The sequence below is a fragment of the Cyprinus carpio genome, chromosome B23 (assembly GCF_018340385.1).
Source record: "Cyprinus carpio isolate SPL01 chromosome B23, ASM1834038v1, whole genome shotgun sequence".
Taxonomy (NCBI): domain Eukaryota; kingdom Metazoa; phylum Chordata; class Actinopteri; order Cypriniformes; family Cyprinidae; genus Cyprinus; species Cyprinus carpio.
This window is the reverse complement of record NC_056619.1, coordinates 6,670,594-6,685,214: the sequence shown is the minus strand read 5'-3', so window position 1 is coordinate 6,685,214 and position 14,621 is coordinate 6,670,594. Positions and strand designations below refer to the sequence as shown.

The 14,621-nt window shown below is 38.0% G+C and overlaps 1 protein-coding gene across 1 annotated transcript in view; it reads left to right on the top strand.

Annotated features, from left to right (window-relative positions):
• LOC109048302 (leucine-rich repeat-containing G-protein coupled receptor 6) overlaps positions 1-14,621 on the top strand; it is a 75,641-nt gene that overhangs the window by 60,083 nt on the left and 937 nt on the right. The window contains exons 7-18 of the mRNA XM_042750194.1: positions 477-545; positions 1,252-1,323; positions 3,077-3,148; positions 3,693-3,761; positions 4,404-4,475; positions 6,007-6,072; positions 6,316-6,387; positions 7,084-7,155; positions 8,451-8,576; positions 9,364-9,518; positions 11,312-11,392; positions 12,016-14,621. The exon at positions 12,016-14,621 is cut by the window's right edge and continues 937 nt beyond it. Coding sequence (XP_042606128.1) covers positions 477-545; positions 1,252-1,323; positions 3,077-3,148; positions 3,693-3,761; positions 4,404-4,475; positions 6,007-6,072; positions 6,316-6,387; positions 7,084-7,155; positions 8,451-8,576; positions 9,364-9,518; positions 11,312-11,392; positions 12,016-13,229 — 2,140 coding nt within the window. The 3' untranslated portion in view covers positions 13,230-14,621. The remainder of the gene's footprint in view (positions 1-476; positions 546-1,251; positions 1,324-3,076; positions 3,149-3,692; positions 3,762-4,403; positions 4,476-6,006; positions 6,073-6,315; positions 6,388-7,083; positions 7,156-8,450; positions 8,577-9,363; positions 9,519-11,311; positions 11,393-12,015) is intronic.

The following is a 14,621-nucleotide window of genomic DNA, read 5'->3' as shown; positions in this document are numbered from 1 at the left end:
AACAACATGCAAACTATGGCCATAAACACATTGTTCTTGCACTTGCGTGTAAAGGCCGCTCGCCCTTAGCAACCACCCATGTTTTGGTTCAAGTGCGGTTTTTGGACGCAGGTTTCCTAGAAGGCTAATGAAATGCATACAACAAAAATAATGTATGCAGAGGAGAGAGGTCACGCCATGTCAGATTAGCTTAGAACAGCTGTCTTGGTCTCCAAGGAGCAGCCAACACGGAAAACCCGCAAGGTCACAGGGAGGGATTTTGACTGATTGGAACCACAGTTCTTAAGTGTTTGCTTATGTTACAGACACGTAGGATGAAAGATCAAATAAAAACGTCAAAACAGTTGGGCTAATATGTTAGGAGACAGCTAATTGTTGTTCGAAAGGTGGTCTTATGCAATATGTACAAGTTCTTTTTCTCTTAGCTTGTGTTTCTCAAAGTTCTTCTGCTCTTATGGTTGGTCTTCTTTCTCTAGGGAATTGAACTTCAATGAGCTTCAAGAGTTCCCCGTGGCCATTCGCACACTCGCCAAGCTTCAGGAACTGTGAGTAACCGAGACTAACTTACCCGTCAGTGTGCTTCCTTTAAAGTGGACCGCTTGGCCTGGCCTCATGCTCCTTGTAAATCCCGCTTAGTCCCTAGAATGTGGTTCTCAAGCACAAGTCTCCTGAAAAAAGCAGATGCTTGGAGATGAGCTCTTAAGTCCTTCCTTCTCAAGTATCCTAAAGTGTTTTTTTGCCTGCGGGACTGCCTCCAGACAGGTGTTTCTGTAAGATACAAAGGATGTTTACATGGGCAAATGTGAACTGATGCAACCAAATGGCTCACATATGCTTATGGAGGAGTTTGAGATAAAAATGCAACTGTACTCGATTGTCCAAGGTGATGAATTCATTTTCAGTACCCAAAAAGGACCTTATAGCCTTGTTTATTTAACATGCGTAATTATTTTAGACTGTTTAGAATTTTTGGATTAAAATTGGCTGGCAATGTGTGTGCCATAAATTAACTTTAGTGTGTTATATTTATAGTGACAGCAGATGATGATGAATTATAAGCTGTTGCAGCAGTTGAATGTGCGTCCGCTCCGAATAGCATGTCAGCGCTACAATTTATAGGCTATACGGAGCAGATGCAGTTAGCAAAAGCACTCTGCAAAGCTGGTCTTGATCGCTGGATTTCCTCATCCCATAGTGGACTGTGTTCAAGTGTGCAGATGGTCATATTCTCACTCTCCATGCATCTTACAGGGGTTTCCACAACAACAACATTAAGGCCATTCCCGAGAGAGCGTTTGTGGGGAACCCACTTCTGCAGACCATGTGAGTATCTTGTCTCAGCAACTTCTCTGAGCTTCTCTGTTGACTAAACATGCCACACTGTGTGACAGAAAGACATGTTATAAAAGTCTGTTTATCTCAGCCAACGAACCAGGAAATGTGCGACAAATATTTGGATCGTTTTACAAACGGGTGCCTTTTTTGTCCTCTTTTACAAGTCTAAATATGTGCAAATGGTATGTGTAAATAACACATCAACAAAGCAGATTTATTGTATTATGATGGTAAAAAGGTTAGCATTAAAGATTTTTAAACATAGAAAGAGAGATCAAAGTAAAAGCAAGTTAGTTTTATTTTGTCTATGTTTGTCTATATGATTAGATTTTCATTGTGTTTAAAATATTTTGACACCTTTTTCTTAATGTTTTTAAGAGTGTTTCCAGTTCACAGGTCAATCCTGTTACCAACATAACTACCTATTATAAAAGTAATGTACTATTCCATAGATTAAAAAATAATAATAATAATCACACCTTTTTCGCACTTATAGACAAAAATGGACATAAACATGTCAAAAGATGTCAATCAATCTACTGAACAGTACTTTTTTAAAATATGTGATATTAGTGATAGTAACAGAGTTGGCATAAAATTATTTTAATTTAAAAAAAGGAGAGATAAAGCCAAAATTAGCTCTATTTTGTCTATATTTTATCTGTTTAAACATGGTAAAAAAAAAAGGAAAAAAGTTATATGGTTATGTCAACCCTGTTACCAATTTATTTGGTTTTACATTTCAGCCCTGTTACCAAGATTCTGAATAGCAAAAAAAAAAAAAAAAGATTTTTTAGTTAGAAATAGTTACACTAAAAAATCTCAGTAGATAATTGAATTGTAAAATTGTCATCCCTGTTAAGCCTGTGTTATACCTTCCGTGTCCGCGAGTGTCCACTATGGTATGCATAACATAAAAATATCCAACAGAGAGCACGCACGCACTCTCCGAACACACACACGCACACCTCCCATTTTCCGCCACAATACTTCAAATCAAAAAAACACACATGTGTGAAGAAGCCCAATAATACCGTTGCTACTCGAACTTGTACAATCCGTCAATAAAACAATATAAAGACAGCCAGTAGTGCAATAATTCTGGGCAATTGTTTGTTCGCATGTTTGTGGAACTGTGGAATTCTTTACCAATTGAGATAAGGCAAGCTAAAACTCCTAGTATTTTTAAATCTCGCCTTAAAACTCATTTTTTAGGGTAGCTTTTAATTAAACATTTGTATTATTTTTATATTGTTTTATTTGTTGTTGTTTTGATTGTATTTCTTTTCATTTTCTTGCTTGTATTATTTTATACAGTGTATTGTTTTATTTGTTTTTTTTGTCAGTGCTTTGAGATCTACATTTAAAGGTACTATAGAAAAAAAAACGTTTATTATTATTATGATTATTATTGTTGTGGAGCGGACCATCAGAGAACGCTTTGGTAGTATAAATACAAGTAGTCCACGTTCGCATTGTCCGTGTACGTGTCCGGATCACTCATGCAGAAAGTATAACACAGGCTTTATTGTACAGTACAACAAATAGTTACTCTCAGCATACAGGAAATTAGGTTTTATTCATTTAGATTTAATTTGGATATGGCACTGTGTCATTTATTAACGCTTAAATACAATCTTTCCTGAAATAATGTAAATATCCTTGTCAAAATGGAACAGTCACTCATTTAGAATGATCTATTCAGTTTCTAACAAAAGTTGTCTTTTTCTTCTCTGTTTAGTCATTTCTACGAGAATCCCATTCAGTTTGTTGGCAGATCAGCATTTCAGTTCTTGCCAAAGTTACACACGCTGTAAGTACAAGTCTATGTGTGAAATGATAACACACACATGATTAAACAGAGCAGTTTGGCTTCCGATAGGCACCTCTAAAGTACCAGTTGGCAAATGTGTATAATTTCCATTCCATCATCGCTTTCATTTTGATGAATACTGTAATCTTGCTCGCCTCTTGCCATCACGTCTCTCATAAGTAAACATTAAACTAGTAATTTGTCTCCAAAAAACAGCACGATTCAATTATAACCTCATAAATGCCAAAATATGAGATTTGGCTTTTCAAAAAACGTATAAAAAGTCATTTATCTCTCTCCAATTACACAGACAGTGCATAAGAATGCTGTGAGAGTCTATTCAACCTCCATTGTTTTGATATGAAGTCTTCTGTTGATGATTTTGGGTAGTGTTCAAGATGATGGAATCAAGTGGAATAATATTGCCTCTAGATGATGGAGAGCTAAGTGTGTATGGTAACAGTAGACATCCCTGTGGTTTTGCTGGACGACATCTTCATTAGCAGAACGATCCTCACTAATGAGTTATCTAATCTCGTTTTAGCTCTTTGAACGGGGCCACTGAGATCCGAGAGTTTCCCGATTTGAAAGGAACCAGCAGCCTGCAAGTTCTGTGAGTCTGAGATCAGATGTCCCCATTTCACGCAGGATCAGTTTCACTTAAGAGACTTCCAGAAGTTCTTCCCACCGATGAGGACAAAGGAATAACCATTGACAAAATAGAGATGCTTTTACTGAACTCTCACCATGTCAGCGAGTTTCGTACAAAGTTAAAATTGATGCAGGGCAAAGGCATACTGAACCGAGCACTTACGTTTACTGGTGGATGATCGGTTAATATAAAGCCCTGTATATGATTACTAATCCTAAAGGAGCATTAAACCATTCATTAGAGTTAAAGAGAAGGGTTTTGAAACGGGTTTTGGTTGCGCACCAATCTCGCGTCATTGTTAAGGGCTGTCTAAGTGCCGGATGGGATGCTCAAACTAAATTTTAAAGGAAATCGTTACATCTTTGCCTATACAGCTTGGATAGAAAGCTACATTTTTCGAGAAAAACTGAACTGCGCCTTGTATTTACCTACAGGTCTGAAACACACTGAAAATACACTTTTCCATTACAAATGTCTGGACATCCTTAGAATGAGATGTATTTTTTTTTTCTTATAATCTTTTGCAGTGCATGCACATTCTGTTTGTCTCCTGTTTGGCACACACACCTTCAGTGCAAACTCTTCTCTTTGATTTTCTTTCAGTACGTTGACCCGAGCTGGACTGACCGGCCTGCCATACGATCTCTGCCACCTGCTGCCTAAATTAAGAGTGCTGTGAGTGTCCAAACACAAATATGCTCCTGCAACACACAAACACATCTGAAACCTCAAACGATTCCTAAAGATCAGGGCTGGCAAAGGGAGTTCAAATTCATCCTGAGGGATTCGATGTAACCAAACTTTCAAGGAGTTCCTAAAAGCCTCTTTTAACATGAACTTCAAAACACACCAGAAGGCAGATATTTAGCCAAATTTACAAAGAGAGCAAAGTGATCATTTTTAGCAGTTATGCCATGCTTGTGCAAACAATTTAAAAGTTGAAAATTAAGTAATTTTTTACTTTTTTGCTTTGCTTTAATAACTCTGTTTTAGATGGATAATAGCAACCACTTAAAGGTGGGCAAGCTCAGTTAGAGAAACCCCTGCAGGAAGTGTGAAACTTTATGTAACTGTTCAAATGAAGAATTAGACCTCTGGGGAAAGTAGCTGCTTAACATGCCATTCTCTCTCTCTATATATATTCACTTAATCTGTCTCCAAGGTTTCTTCTTGCATTAACACTTCAGTACACTAATTAGGTAAAAATAAAGACAAAAATAAACACTAAAAGAAATGTAACTAGGAGGGCAAATTATAATGTAATTCTATAAATAACATTAAGAAATGTTTACGTTTGTTCAAAAACAGTATAAGGGAGAGACGGTGCATGTGTAGAAAAATGGGAAAATTGTAACCCTCATGTGAGATCATGCTAATTTGAACTAAAGAAGCAAAGTCATACCATTATTGCCAGATTTTTAACATTTGTCTATACAAGCAGTTTGGTCATTTTACATTTAAGTAGATAGCTCTATGAGAAATGACTTGCCTCAATTGGGACTTAATGGGAAATGCTTAGCGTCATCATTGAGGCTTATTGTGCAATCTGTAATTTCTGTATTACAAGTGTCAGAACTACTAAAATAATGATTGTTGTATGAAAAAAAAATGTTTACAATTTTTAAACTGGCGCAGAAGGATTATTCTATGGGGGTGTTTACACGAAAAACATTTTCAACTAAAAAATAGAACATTTTGGCCATTCATTTACACAATAATGTTGTTTACACAATAACAATTGCGATTTCTTGAAAATGCTATTGTTATTGTCTCTATGTTAACTACAAAAACATGAATTTGTGAAAACTGTGACTTGATGTGCATGAGTGTTCAGTTTATAGGTATGTATGCAGACACAAAGTGTTTCTTTAAACAAAGGAATATCGCCAACTACTGGCCTAGGCCTGGCATGCATAATATAGCAATTTAGCTGTTTTGGCTGATCCGTGTGAATGGAGATGGTTTTTGTCATCTGTATGTGAAAAATTTCTTAAACTGTACCGTTTTGAATACATTATCAGGTAAATGTACCCTTACATTAAAATTAATTATAGGCTACACTTTGTGTATTTCCATATAAATTCATGCTGTTTAAGATAAAGATGTCTTGTCTTGTTAAGAAAGTTTTACGCATCCTTTACTGACAGCACACTTCAGTTATGAGGAATCTTCCATTTACAGACAGTCTATATGTGTTTGATTTCAGGGAGCTGTCGCACAATGCCATCGAAGAGCTGCCGAGTTTCTACCACTGTGCCTCTCTTCAGGAGATGTGAGTTCAGGCATCTCTCTCTCTCTCTCTCTAGTGAAACGGGAATAGAGTAATATCACTAACATATCTGTGATAACTCTAAGAGCCCTAAATAACCCACATAGTACCTGACAAATGACAGTCATTACTGTAGCAATCCATCAGTGTCCGTATTTGGGAAGCTTTCAATTGTGTTCATGATGTCTGCCATAGTGTGTGTTTGTGTGATGCAGTAATGCCAGTTCTTTTGTTTTGACTCGGCAGAGGCCTGCAGCACAATCTGATCAAACAGATTGAGATGAACACATTCCAACAGCTCAGCTCTCTGCGTACACTGTGAGTACTGTACACACGCTCAGCTGGCCATAAGTGCCTCTATTTGGCATTTTTCTAATTTAATACACACTTCAATACAAATTATATTAGCAGAACAATTTGAGTGAACAATTCCATTGTCAAAACCACCTTTCCGAACTGCATGATTGACTTGAAAAATCAAGTTCACGTAATCATTTAGTGACTTTGATTACTGAACTAAAAATAATTCAATGTATCTTAAATATTTATGATTTAAAAAAAAAAAAAAAAAACTTTCAGCATTAAACTTCCAAAACATAACATTGCAATTTTTTATTCAAATTTTCAAAGTCATCCCTTCTGTATATATATAATTTGGGGGAATACTGATATTGTGGCAAGAGCATGCATGTTTTTAATTAAAGCATAAAAATAATAATAATAATAAAAAAGTATTGGCTCACCAATACTTCCCCCTAGAGGCCAAGGCATTCTACACAAATTAACCATAAACATCTTGTAAAACCAAAACCAAAAGGCAGAAAATCACATGCTAAAACTTTAAATAATGATTATTGTTAAAAGAATTTGAGAGCAAGACCTTGAGAAGATCAGATCTTGAGAATAATAAAATATTTAATATTGGCTGTCATGATCTGAGCAAAAACATTTCTGTTTTTCTGAGAAAATGAGAAATGACAGATGTACGGATGAGTGAATGATTTCTCATTACAGGGATCTAAGCTGGAACAGGATCAACACCGTCCACCCTGATGCCTTTTCCTCTCTTCAGTCGCTTATTAAACTGTAAGTATAATTTATGCGAATCAGCGGCAATGCATGACATCAGATTTAGCACTGAAGATAAAGATTAGACACCTCAGAGTCTAGATGTCTGTGTAGTCGTACAAAAACTGTTATTAAACTGTGACTTGGCACAACCATCCCATTTACACAGACAAAGAGATTCCATGTGCAATGCTTTGTTTGGCTCAAATTGAAAAGTCTGCGGTTGTAATCACGGTTAAAAGCTCTGCACAGCGGTGAAGACGTGCATTGTCAGTCACAGGCGATTAAATGCAAGCAGCATTAGGTAAAGAATGTGATGAATGAACGAGGGAGACTGATAAAGAGTGACAGAGTGTGGCTGATAAATGTGCGCAGCGGTGAACGAGTAGAGCGTCATACCAGAGTAGATACTGCAACAGTTATAAACCTCTAGTTTTCCTTGTGCAAATTCACTAGCAAACAACATGCATGGAAAAGTCAAATCACTGGTAGAGAAGTCAAAACCAGCAGTATTTGTTGACAGTTCTGGGCTCAATACAAGTACAGCTCCATCGACAGCATCTATTGCATGCTGTTGATTACCCCAGAAAATAATTTTGACTCGTCCCTCAGTTGTAAAAACAAGCAAAAAATATTTTCTGCGGTAATAAACAGCATGCCACAGATGCTGTCGATAGAGCTTAACTTGTATTGAACCTGGAACATGCAGCATTTTATTTAAACTGACACATTCTAGCTTTCATTGGGGTTAAAAGTTCAAGGCCTGTATACCAAAACATGTCGGTTTAAATAAAACTTTCTCCAATCAAGACATGCTGTTGGATTAGGACGCCGTTAAGTATTTGTTTTTCGACCTAAAATGTTTGAATTCCAAAATATTAAATCAAGTTGCATTTATTTTATATTTCAAAAAGTGGAATGGAAATATATTGGATATATTGCCAGATGTCAGTGTAAATCATTTATATTTAATGTGATATGTGGTTTCTCTGGTAAGACACCTGTGTGAACTTGAGGAGAACTGACTTCACACATCCACTAAAATCATTGACACACCAGCTGATTACAAGTAACTACAAAAATATGATGGTTCAATGTGATGTCTGATGGGGTAACAATTTTACTTTTATAAATGCTAGAAGCGCATGCATGATTCTGCTACTATGATTTCCAACTGAAGATCCCTGAAACACAATGTTGGCAAATGTTTAAACTATTTATGTGATGTGGGACATTTTAAGTAGATACTTCAAGTGTGGCTCCATCTGCAAGTTATTTTTATTTACACATGCTAATCTTCTATCTCCATCCAGAGATCTCACTGGGAACCGATTGAGCAGTCTCCCGCTCACTGGGCTAACAAGTCTCACTCATCTTAAACTGAAAGGAAACAAGGCACTCTCGCGTTCCTTCAGAGAAGAGGACTTCCCCAACATAAGGTACATTTGTGGTAACCAATAACCCCAAAAAATCAATCAACTCCGCCATCCCGCACAACAGATTAAAACACTTTCATGTTAAACCATCAAAGAAAATTCACAAGTGTATGTGGTTCTTAATTCCCACAACACAAATGCCTTGAATAGCTGAAAAACACATGAAGGTTTTGCTTTGTTTTCAGAGAAACGTTCAACTGTTTATAGAATTGACAGTTTCAAGATAATATGTTGCTCAAGGAACATTCTGTTCATTGGTACGAATAAACGGTTTCTGTTTGTTAAGTTTCCTAGAATATCTGGCTCAAAGCAAGTCATCTGACAAGCGGAAAGATTATTTCAAGATACCTCAATATTTGCAATACAGAGATTCCCGATTCATCAACTGCTCAGGGATTTGGAGACACTCCAAAACTTCAGTCTTAAGTACTTGTGTGATTTGATTAGCACCTTAAAAAAATGGGAGATTTCAAGTATTACCATTTCCTAAAAGCAACCAATTAAGCAAAAGCAAATGAAAGAGAATCACAGTTTCAACTGTGACCCAAATACATATAAAATAGTCCTTGCGGTTAGATGTATTGCTAGTTTACTTCATGCGTCATTTGTAGATTGATGAATCATTCTTCTCTGATTTCTTCCTCTGAAATGGGATCTTTTATAGTTTTCATATTTCCTCAAACTGATGCAACATGCTCTTATTTTTAATGTTCAAACTCCATTTGGAACAACTGAAGAAACAACTGATATAAACAGAATTGTATACATGGTGTCACTATCGTTGAAACAGGGTCATTGAGATGCCCTATGCCTATCAGTGCTGTGTTTTTGGAGCCTGCAACAGCTACAAAACAGCCAGCCAGTGGGAAGAACAGATGGGCAGTGAAGAGGAAGATCTCCAGAAGAAAGCTCTGTCCCTGTTCCCCATTCACTCCGACAACAACTGTAAGTCATACAGCTTCACTAGACCATCCTACAGATCTGGAAACATTATACCGTTTTGTAACTGTGAAAAAAGTTGCTTTACCATTTTACATATTACAATTGCTTTTAACTTACCAAAGTAATAGCATGGTATTCTTTGGAGTACTGCTACCTGCCAAAAGTTTGGTAACCTGCACATTATTCATTATTACTTTCTTCCACACTGTATTATTTTGCCAGAAATTAAGTATCCCCAACTAAGCAAGCCAAAGGCAACAGTGGCAAGGAACCCTAACTCCATTGGTAACAGAAATAAGGAGAAACTAGGCTCAGTTGGAGGCTAGTTCTTCTCTTGCCTCCTGAGTACCCCAAACAATACAGGCTTTGAGTACCCCCAACAGTACATATTTAGCATGTTTTGCTCATTTGGCACAACCATTTCAGGGTTGAAGTCTCTACTAACTAGCTGATGAGTTCAATCAGGTGTGTTTAATACAAAATGTGCAGAGATCTACACCAGGGGTGTCCAGTCCTCTTCCTGGCAGGCCACTCTCCTATAGAGTTTAGCTCCAAGCCCAAATAAACACCTGAGCCAGCTAATCATGGTCTTACTAGGCATACTAGAAACTTCCAGGCAGGTTTGTTCAGGCAATTTGGAGCTAAACTCTGCAGGACACAGGCCCTCCAGGACTGAGTTTGGACACCCCTGGTCTAAACACTGGACTGATGGAGTGCCTTGGAGTACCATGTAAATAAGGGGTTCTCAGCCCTGAGCCTCGAGGACCACTTTCCTACAGAGTTGAGCTCTAACCTTGACCAAACTCACTCCCCTGTAATTTTCTTGTTATCCTAAAGATATTAGGAGTGTTTGACTTGATCCAGCGCTGCGCAGAATGATCAGTGTTTGACAATCAAAGCAAGAGCTCTGATTTCAGTTTGATTAGGGTTGAAGCAAAACTCAGCAGGAAATTGGATCTTGAGGGCCAGAGTTTGAGAATCCCTTATGTAAATACTGTTGCACTCAACAGAACAGGTAGACTTCTTGAGATGGTCTTTCCACCGTGTGAACAAACATTCAAACAGCTAGAAGAAACCAGTTGGTTAGGTTGAAATTATCGGGGCAGGTTTCCAAACTTCAATACTGTATTGTAGCAAGTCACTCAAGTTTGTACAGTAAAACTTTTATCAGAGTCCCTGTAGCCAAAAATGAAAACACTGGCCCTACACAAACACGTTCCTCAAATGAAAGGAACATGTAAGAACCACTTGTAGCAGTTTTCCACAGAGTGTGTGTGTCTATTTTAATCTGCTCTGTTCTATCTGCCAGTCTCTTCATCTTTAATTAGCACAGTAGAAACATGTCAGGGCCTTACAGTAACCGCAGGTATTTGACAGATGAAATAAAATGTGTCTTTTCTCCATGCATTCCTTGATGCGATCTGATCAGGTTTCAGACTTGAAAGGAGCTCTCCGTAAATACACTCCATGGGAAATTAGATAAACATTAACAATTCAAGTTCCAAAACATACCATTTGGGTTATTGGAAAATAACAAAACCTGAACGCGAACAAAGCCTGATGATTGATTGCAAGCTGAAGAAGAAATGGAAAGTTGCGACTGAGATGTGTATGTGTTGAGTGGCGCTAAAGCCCTTAGATAAATTAATCCGTTCCAGCAGACTAGATGTCCACAACATGGTGATTTATCTTCTGCCAGACTGAGTGCATCATGTCATCTTGAAGAACACTGAAATCATAATGGTGTATAAGCACAAACCAAAGGTGCCTCATGCTTTTCATGTGTTCACTTGCAGATGACCTTGACTTAGAGGAATTCCAGTTAGCTATTGAAGAGTCCAAAGTACAAACCAGCATACAGTGTACCCCCATCCCAGGTAAATTCAACCAGCAGCAGATCTGAACTCAAGCTTATACGTACTGTATGCCATCAAGACTATAAAGGCCTGTTCACATCGAGTACAAACACACTAAACAACAAGTAATGCTGAAGAAAGACATACTTGCAAATAGTTTTTTACACCAAAACTATGCATGCTTCTCCAAATCATCACCAACACTTAAGTTTAGCGCTATTTGATTACACTCACTTAAATTTTATTTAAAAAAAATAAAAATAAAAATTATCAAAGAAAGCAAGCTGGTTTCAGCTATGACCTAATACTTATACAACAGTTCTTCTGGTTAGATTTTTTGATGGGTCACTGTTCTTTTTGCATTTTAATAGGACTAATTAAAGTGTAATTTTATGCATTGAAAAACACACAAGAGTACAAAATATTTTATGGCAAGGAAAATGTGGCCTATAATCTTTCTCAGATTTAATATTTTATGTCCTGGTTTCACAGACATGGCTTAGGTTAAGCCAGGATTAGACAATAGTTTAATTAGGACATTTAAGTAGTTTATTTTTATTTTTTATTTTTTTATAAACATACCTTAGAGAGAGAAAAATGTGTTCTTTCTGCTTAAATTCTGTTTTATCATTTCACCTCTTCAGGTCCATTTAAACCATGTGATAACCTGTTTGACAGTTGGGTGGTACGGCTTGGCATGTGGCTCATCTCTTTGGTCTCGCTGATGGGAAACAGCCTTCTCCTCATCACAGTCTTTGCATCCCCCAGCTATCTCTCCCCTGTTAAGTTCATCATCGGCACCATCAGTGGCGCCAACCTGCTTACGGGCCTGTGTACCGGCACCCTGGCACTGGTTGACGCCCGGACATTTGGAGAGTTCGCCTTGCATGGCGCTCAATGGGAAATGGGTGCAGGATGCCAAACAACAGGGTTTCTTTCAGTTCTAGCCTCAGAGGGCTCCATACTCTTCCTGACCTTGGCTGCAGTCCAGTGCAGCGTGTCCGTGTCGTGCGCTCGAGCCTACGGAAAGTCACCCTCTCTGGGAAGTGTGAGAGCTGCCGCAGTGGCGTGCTTGGCACTTTCGCTGGCAGTCGCCACTTTGCCGCTAATTGGGGTCGGGGAGTACGGGGCAACCCCGCTCTGCATTCCATCACCACTGCCGGACGGCGAACCTTCCACGTTGGGTTACATGGTCGCTCTGATAATGATGAACTCCCTGTGTTTCCTGGTGATCACCGGAACTTACATCAAACTGTACTGGGACCTGATGAAGGGCGAGTTCGACAGCATTTGGGATTGCGCCATGATCAAGCACGTGGCCTGGCTCATCTTCACCAACTGCCTGCTCTACTGCCCCGTGGCCTTCCTCACCTTCTCCTCCCTTCTGGGACTCTTTCCTGTGAGCGAGGAGGTTGTCAAATCAGTCGTCCTGGTGCTTCTGCCTCTTCCTGCATGCATCAATCCCTTGCTCTACCTTTTCTTCAATCCACACTTCCGTGAAGATGCACGTCTGCTTTTGAGCAGAGCTCACCGCCATCATGACCACAACCTGGATTCCTTCGTCTCTGTTGACACGGAGAAAAGCTCCTATGACTCCACTCAAGCCTTAGTGTCCTTTGCCGCTGAAGCAGATGCAGTATTCGAGAGTTCATCAGCACCCTCAGTGCCTCTCATCCCATGCCAGATGCAGATGAACCCCTCAACAGAGAGGGATAATGTTGCAGAGAACCTGGTCAGGTCAACACCAGGACTCACTGTCAAAGAGCAGGAGCACATTAGGAGCAGTGGACTGGACACTCATAATGGAACCTCCTTCTCTGGAGTCTACCACTCCACGCATCTCTCAACTCATTCTTAAGTCTTCTCCTAAACTCTAAAGTTTTTAAAGACCCTTTGAGCATGAGAAGTCGTGAGCCCACATATGAACTGACCCCTAAAACCTTCAGAGCTAATGAACAATGAACTGTGTTTTGGGACTATATATAACCACACTGTCCCAACTGCTACATGGCATTCTTAAAGGGGAAAAAAGGAAAGAAAGGCCTAATCACATATTGTGGCATAATCTTGTGGGCAATTTAGTAATTTAAGCAACAATCTTAAAATGTTCAAAAACAAATCTGCATTTATTTTTTCTAACTTGTTTAATTAGGCTTAAAAGAGTGTTCTGGGTTTAATATCACCTCCATGCATGAAATATTGATGATTTTCACTGAAAGTCATTTCTTTTTGGACTCAACCCTCTTTTTAAACAAGCAAAAACAAAAACAAAAAAATCAGGCATAATGTACATACAATGGGAGTCTATGAGGCTAAGTACTGCACCTGCATAAAAATTCAAATTTAGAATACGTCAACAAAACACGAATTAAATTCAATGACAGAAATTATGTTGGTAATGCATAACCAAAAATGAATCCACCTACAACAGTGGTCTCACATCTCATGAGCACTACATTTCATTGTTTTAAACCTGAAACATTCCTTTAATTAGGAAATATTACAGGGATGTTTGCTGATGTACAATGAGTAATGCATCTAAATATTTCAATGTGAAAAAAATGTCTCTACAAAAATCTTAATTTTTATGTAATTAATTATTTGCAAGTCATCACTTGCTTACTTGCCCCTAGATAAAAATAAATAAATAATAATAAAAAAATGTATGGGAAGGTAAATACCTATGTATATTTTCAAATAATATTACTGTCTTGAAAAACAACAACAACAAAAACATCATGCCAACAGGTGCTAAAACATACTGCCATAAACATACTCTCTGCAAGTACATAAAAGGCTTGGTAAACGCTCTGCAAGCTGTTCATGCTGTATATATTTAGCATGCATTGTGGCAGTAAAAAACTTGACAGAAGCAAAAATGCACCATAGGAGACATTATGCTTATTCATACCATAATCCACCTGACAGTAACTCTGAGAATGCAATACATAAAAAAATGAAAACACACTAAAACAAATTTAAAACTTTTTTTTTGTAATAATTTGTAATGCAACACATTTAAAAATTAAACACTGCATTAAATTCAAGCTTGCATAGCTTGTTTTTGTCAAGTCCACAGGATTAAGGTAGAGCAAAACATGAAATATACTGAACATGTTGACGCTATAAACTGAAAATTAAAAAGAACTATGAGTGATTTGAATAGATTGTAATAAAGCTTGGTCGGGAACTTTTACAGATTGTAAACTAGGCTAGCTATTGTATTGTAAAATATAACTACCTCTGATCT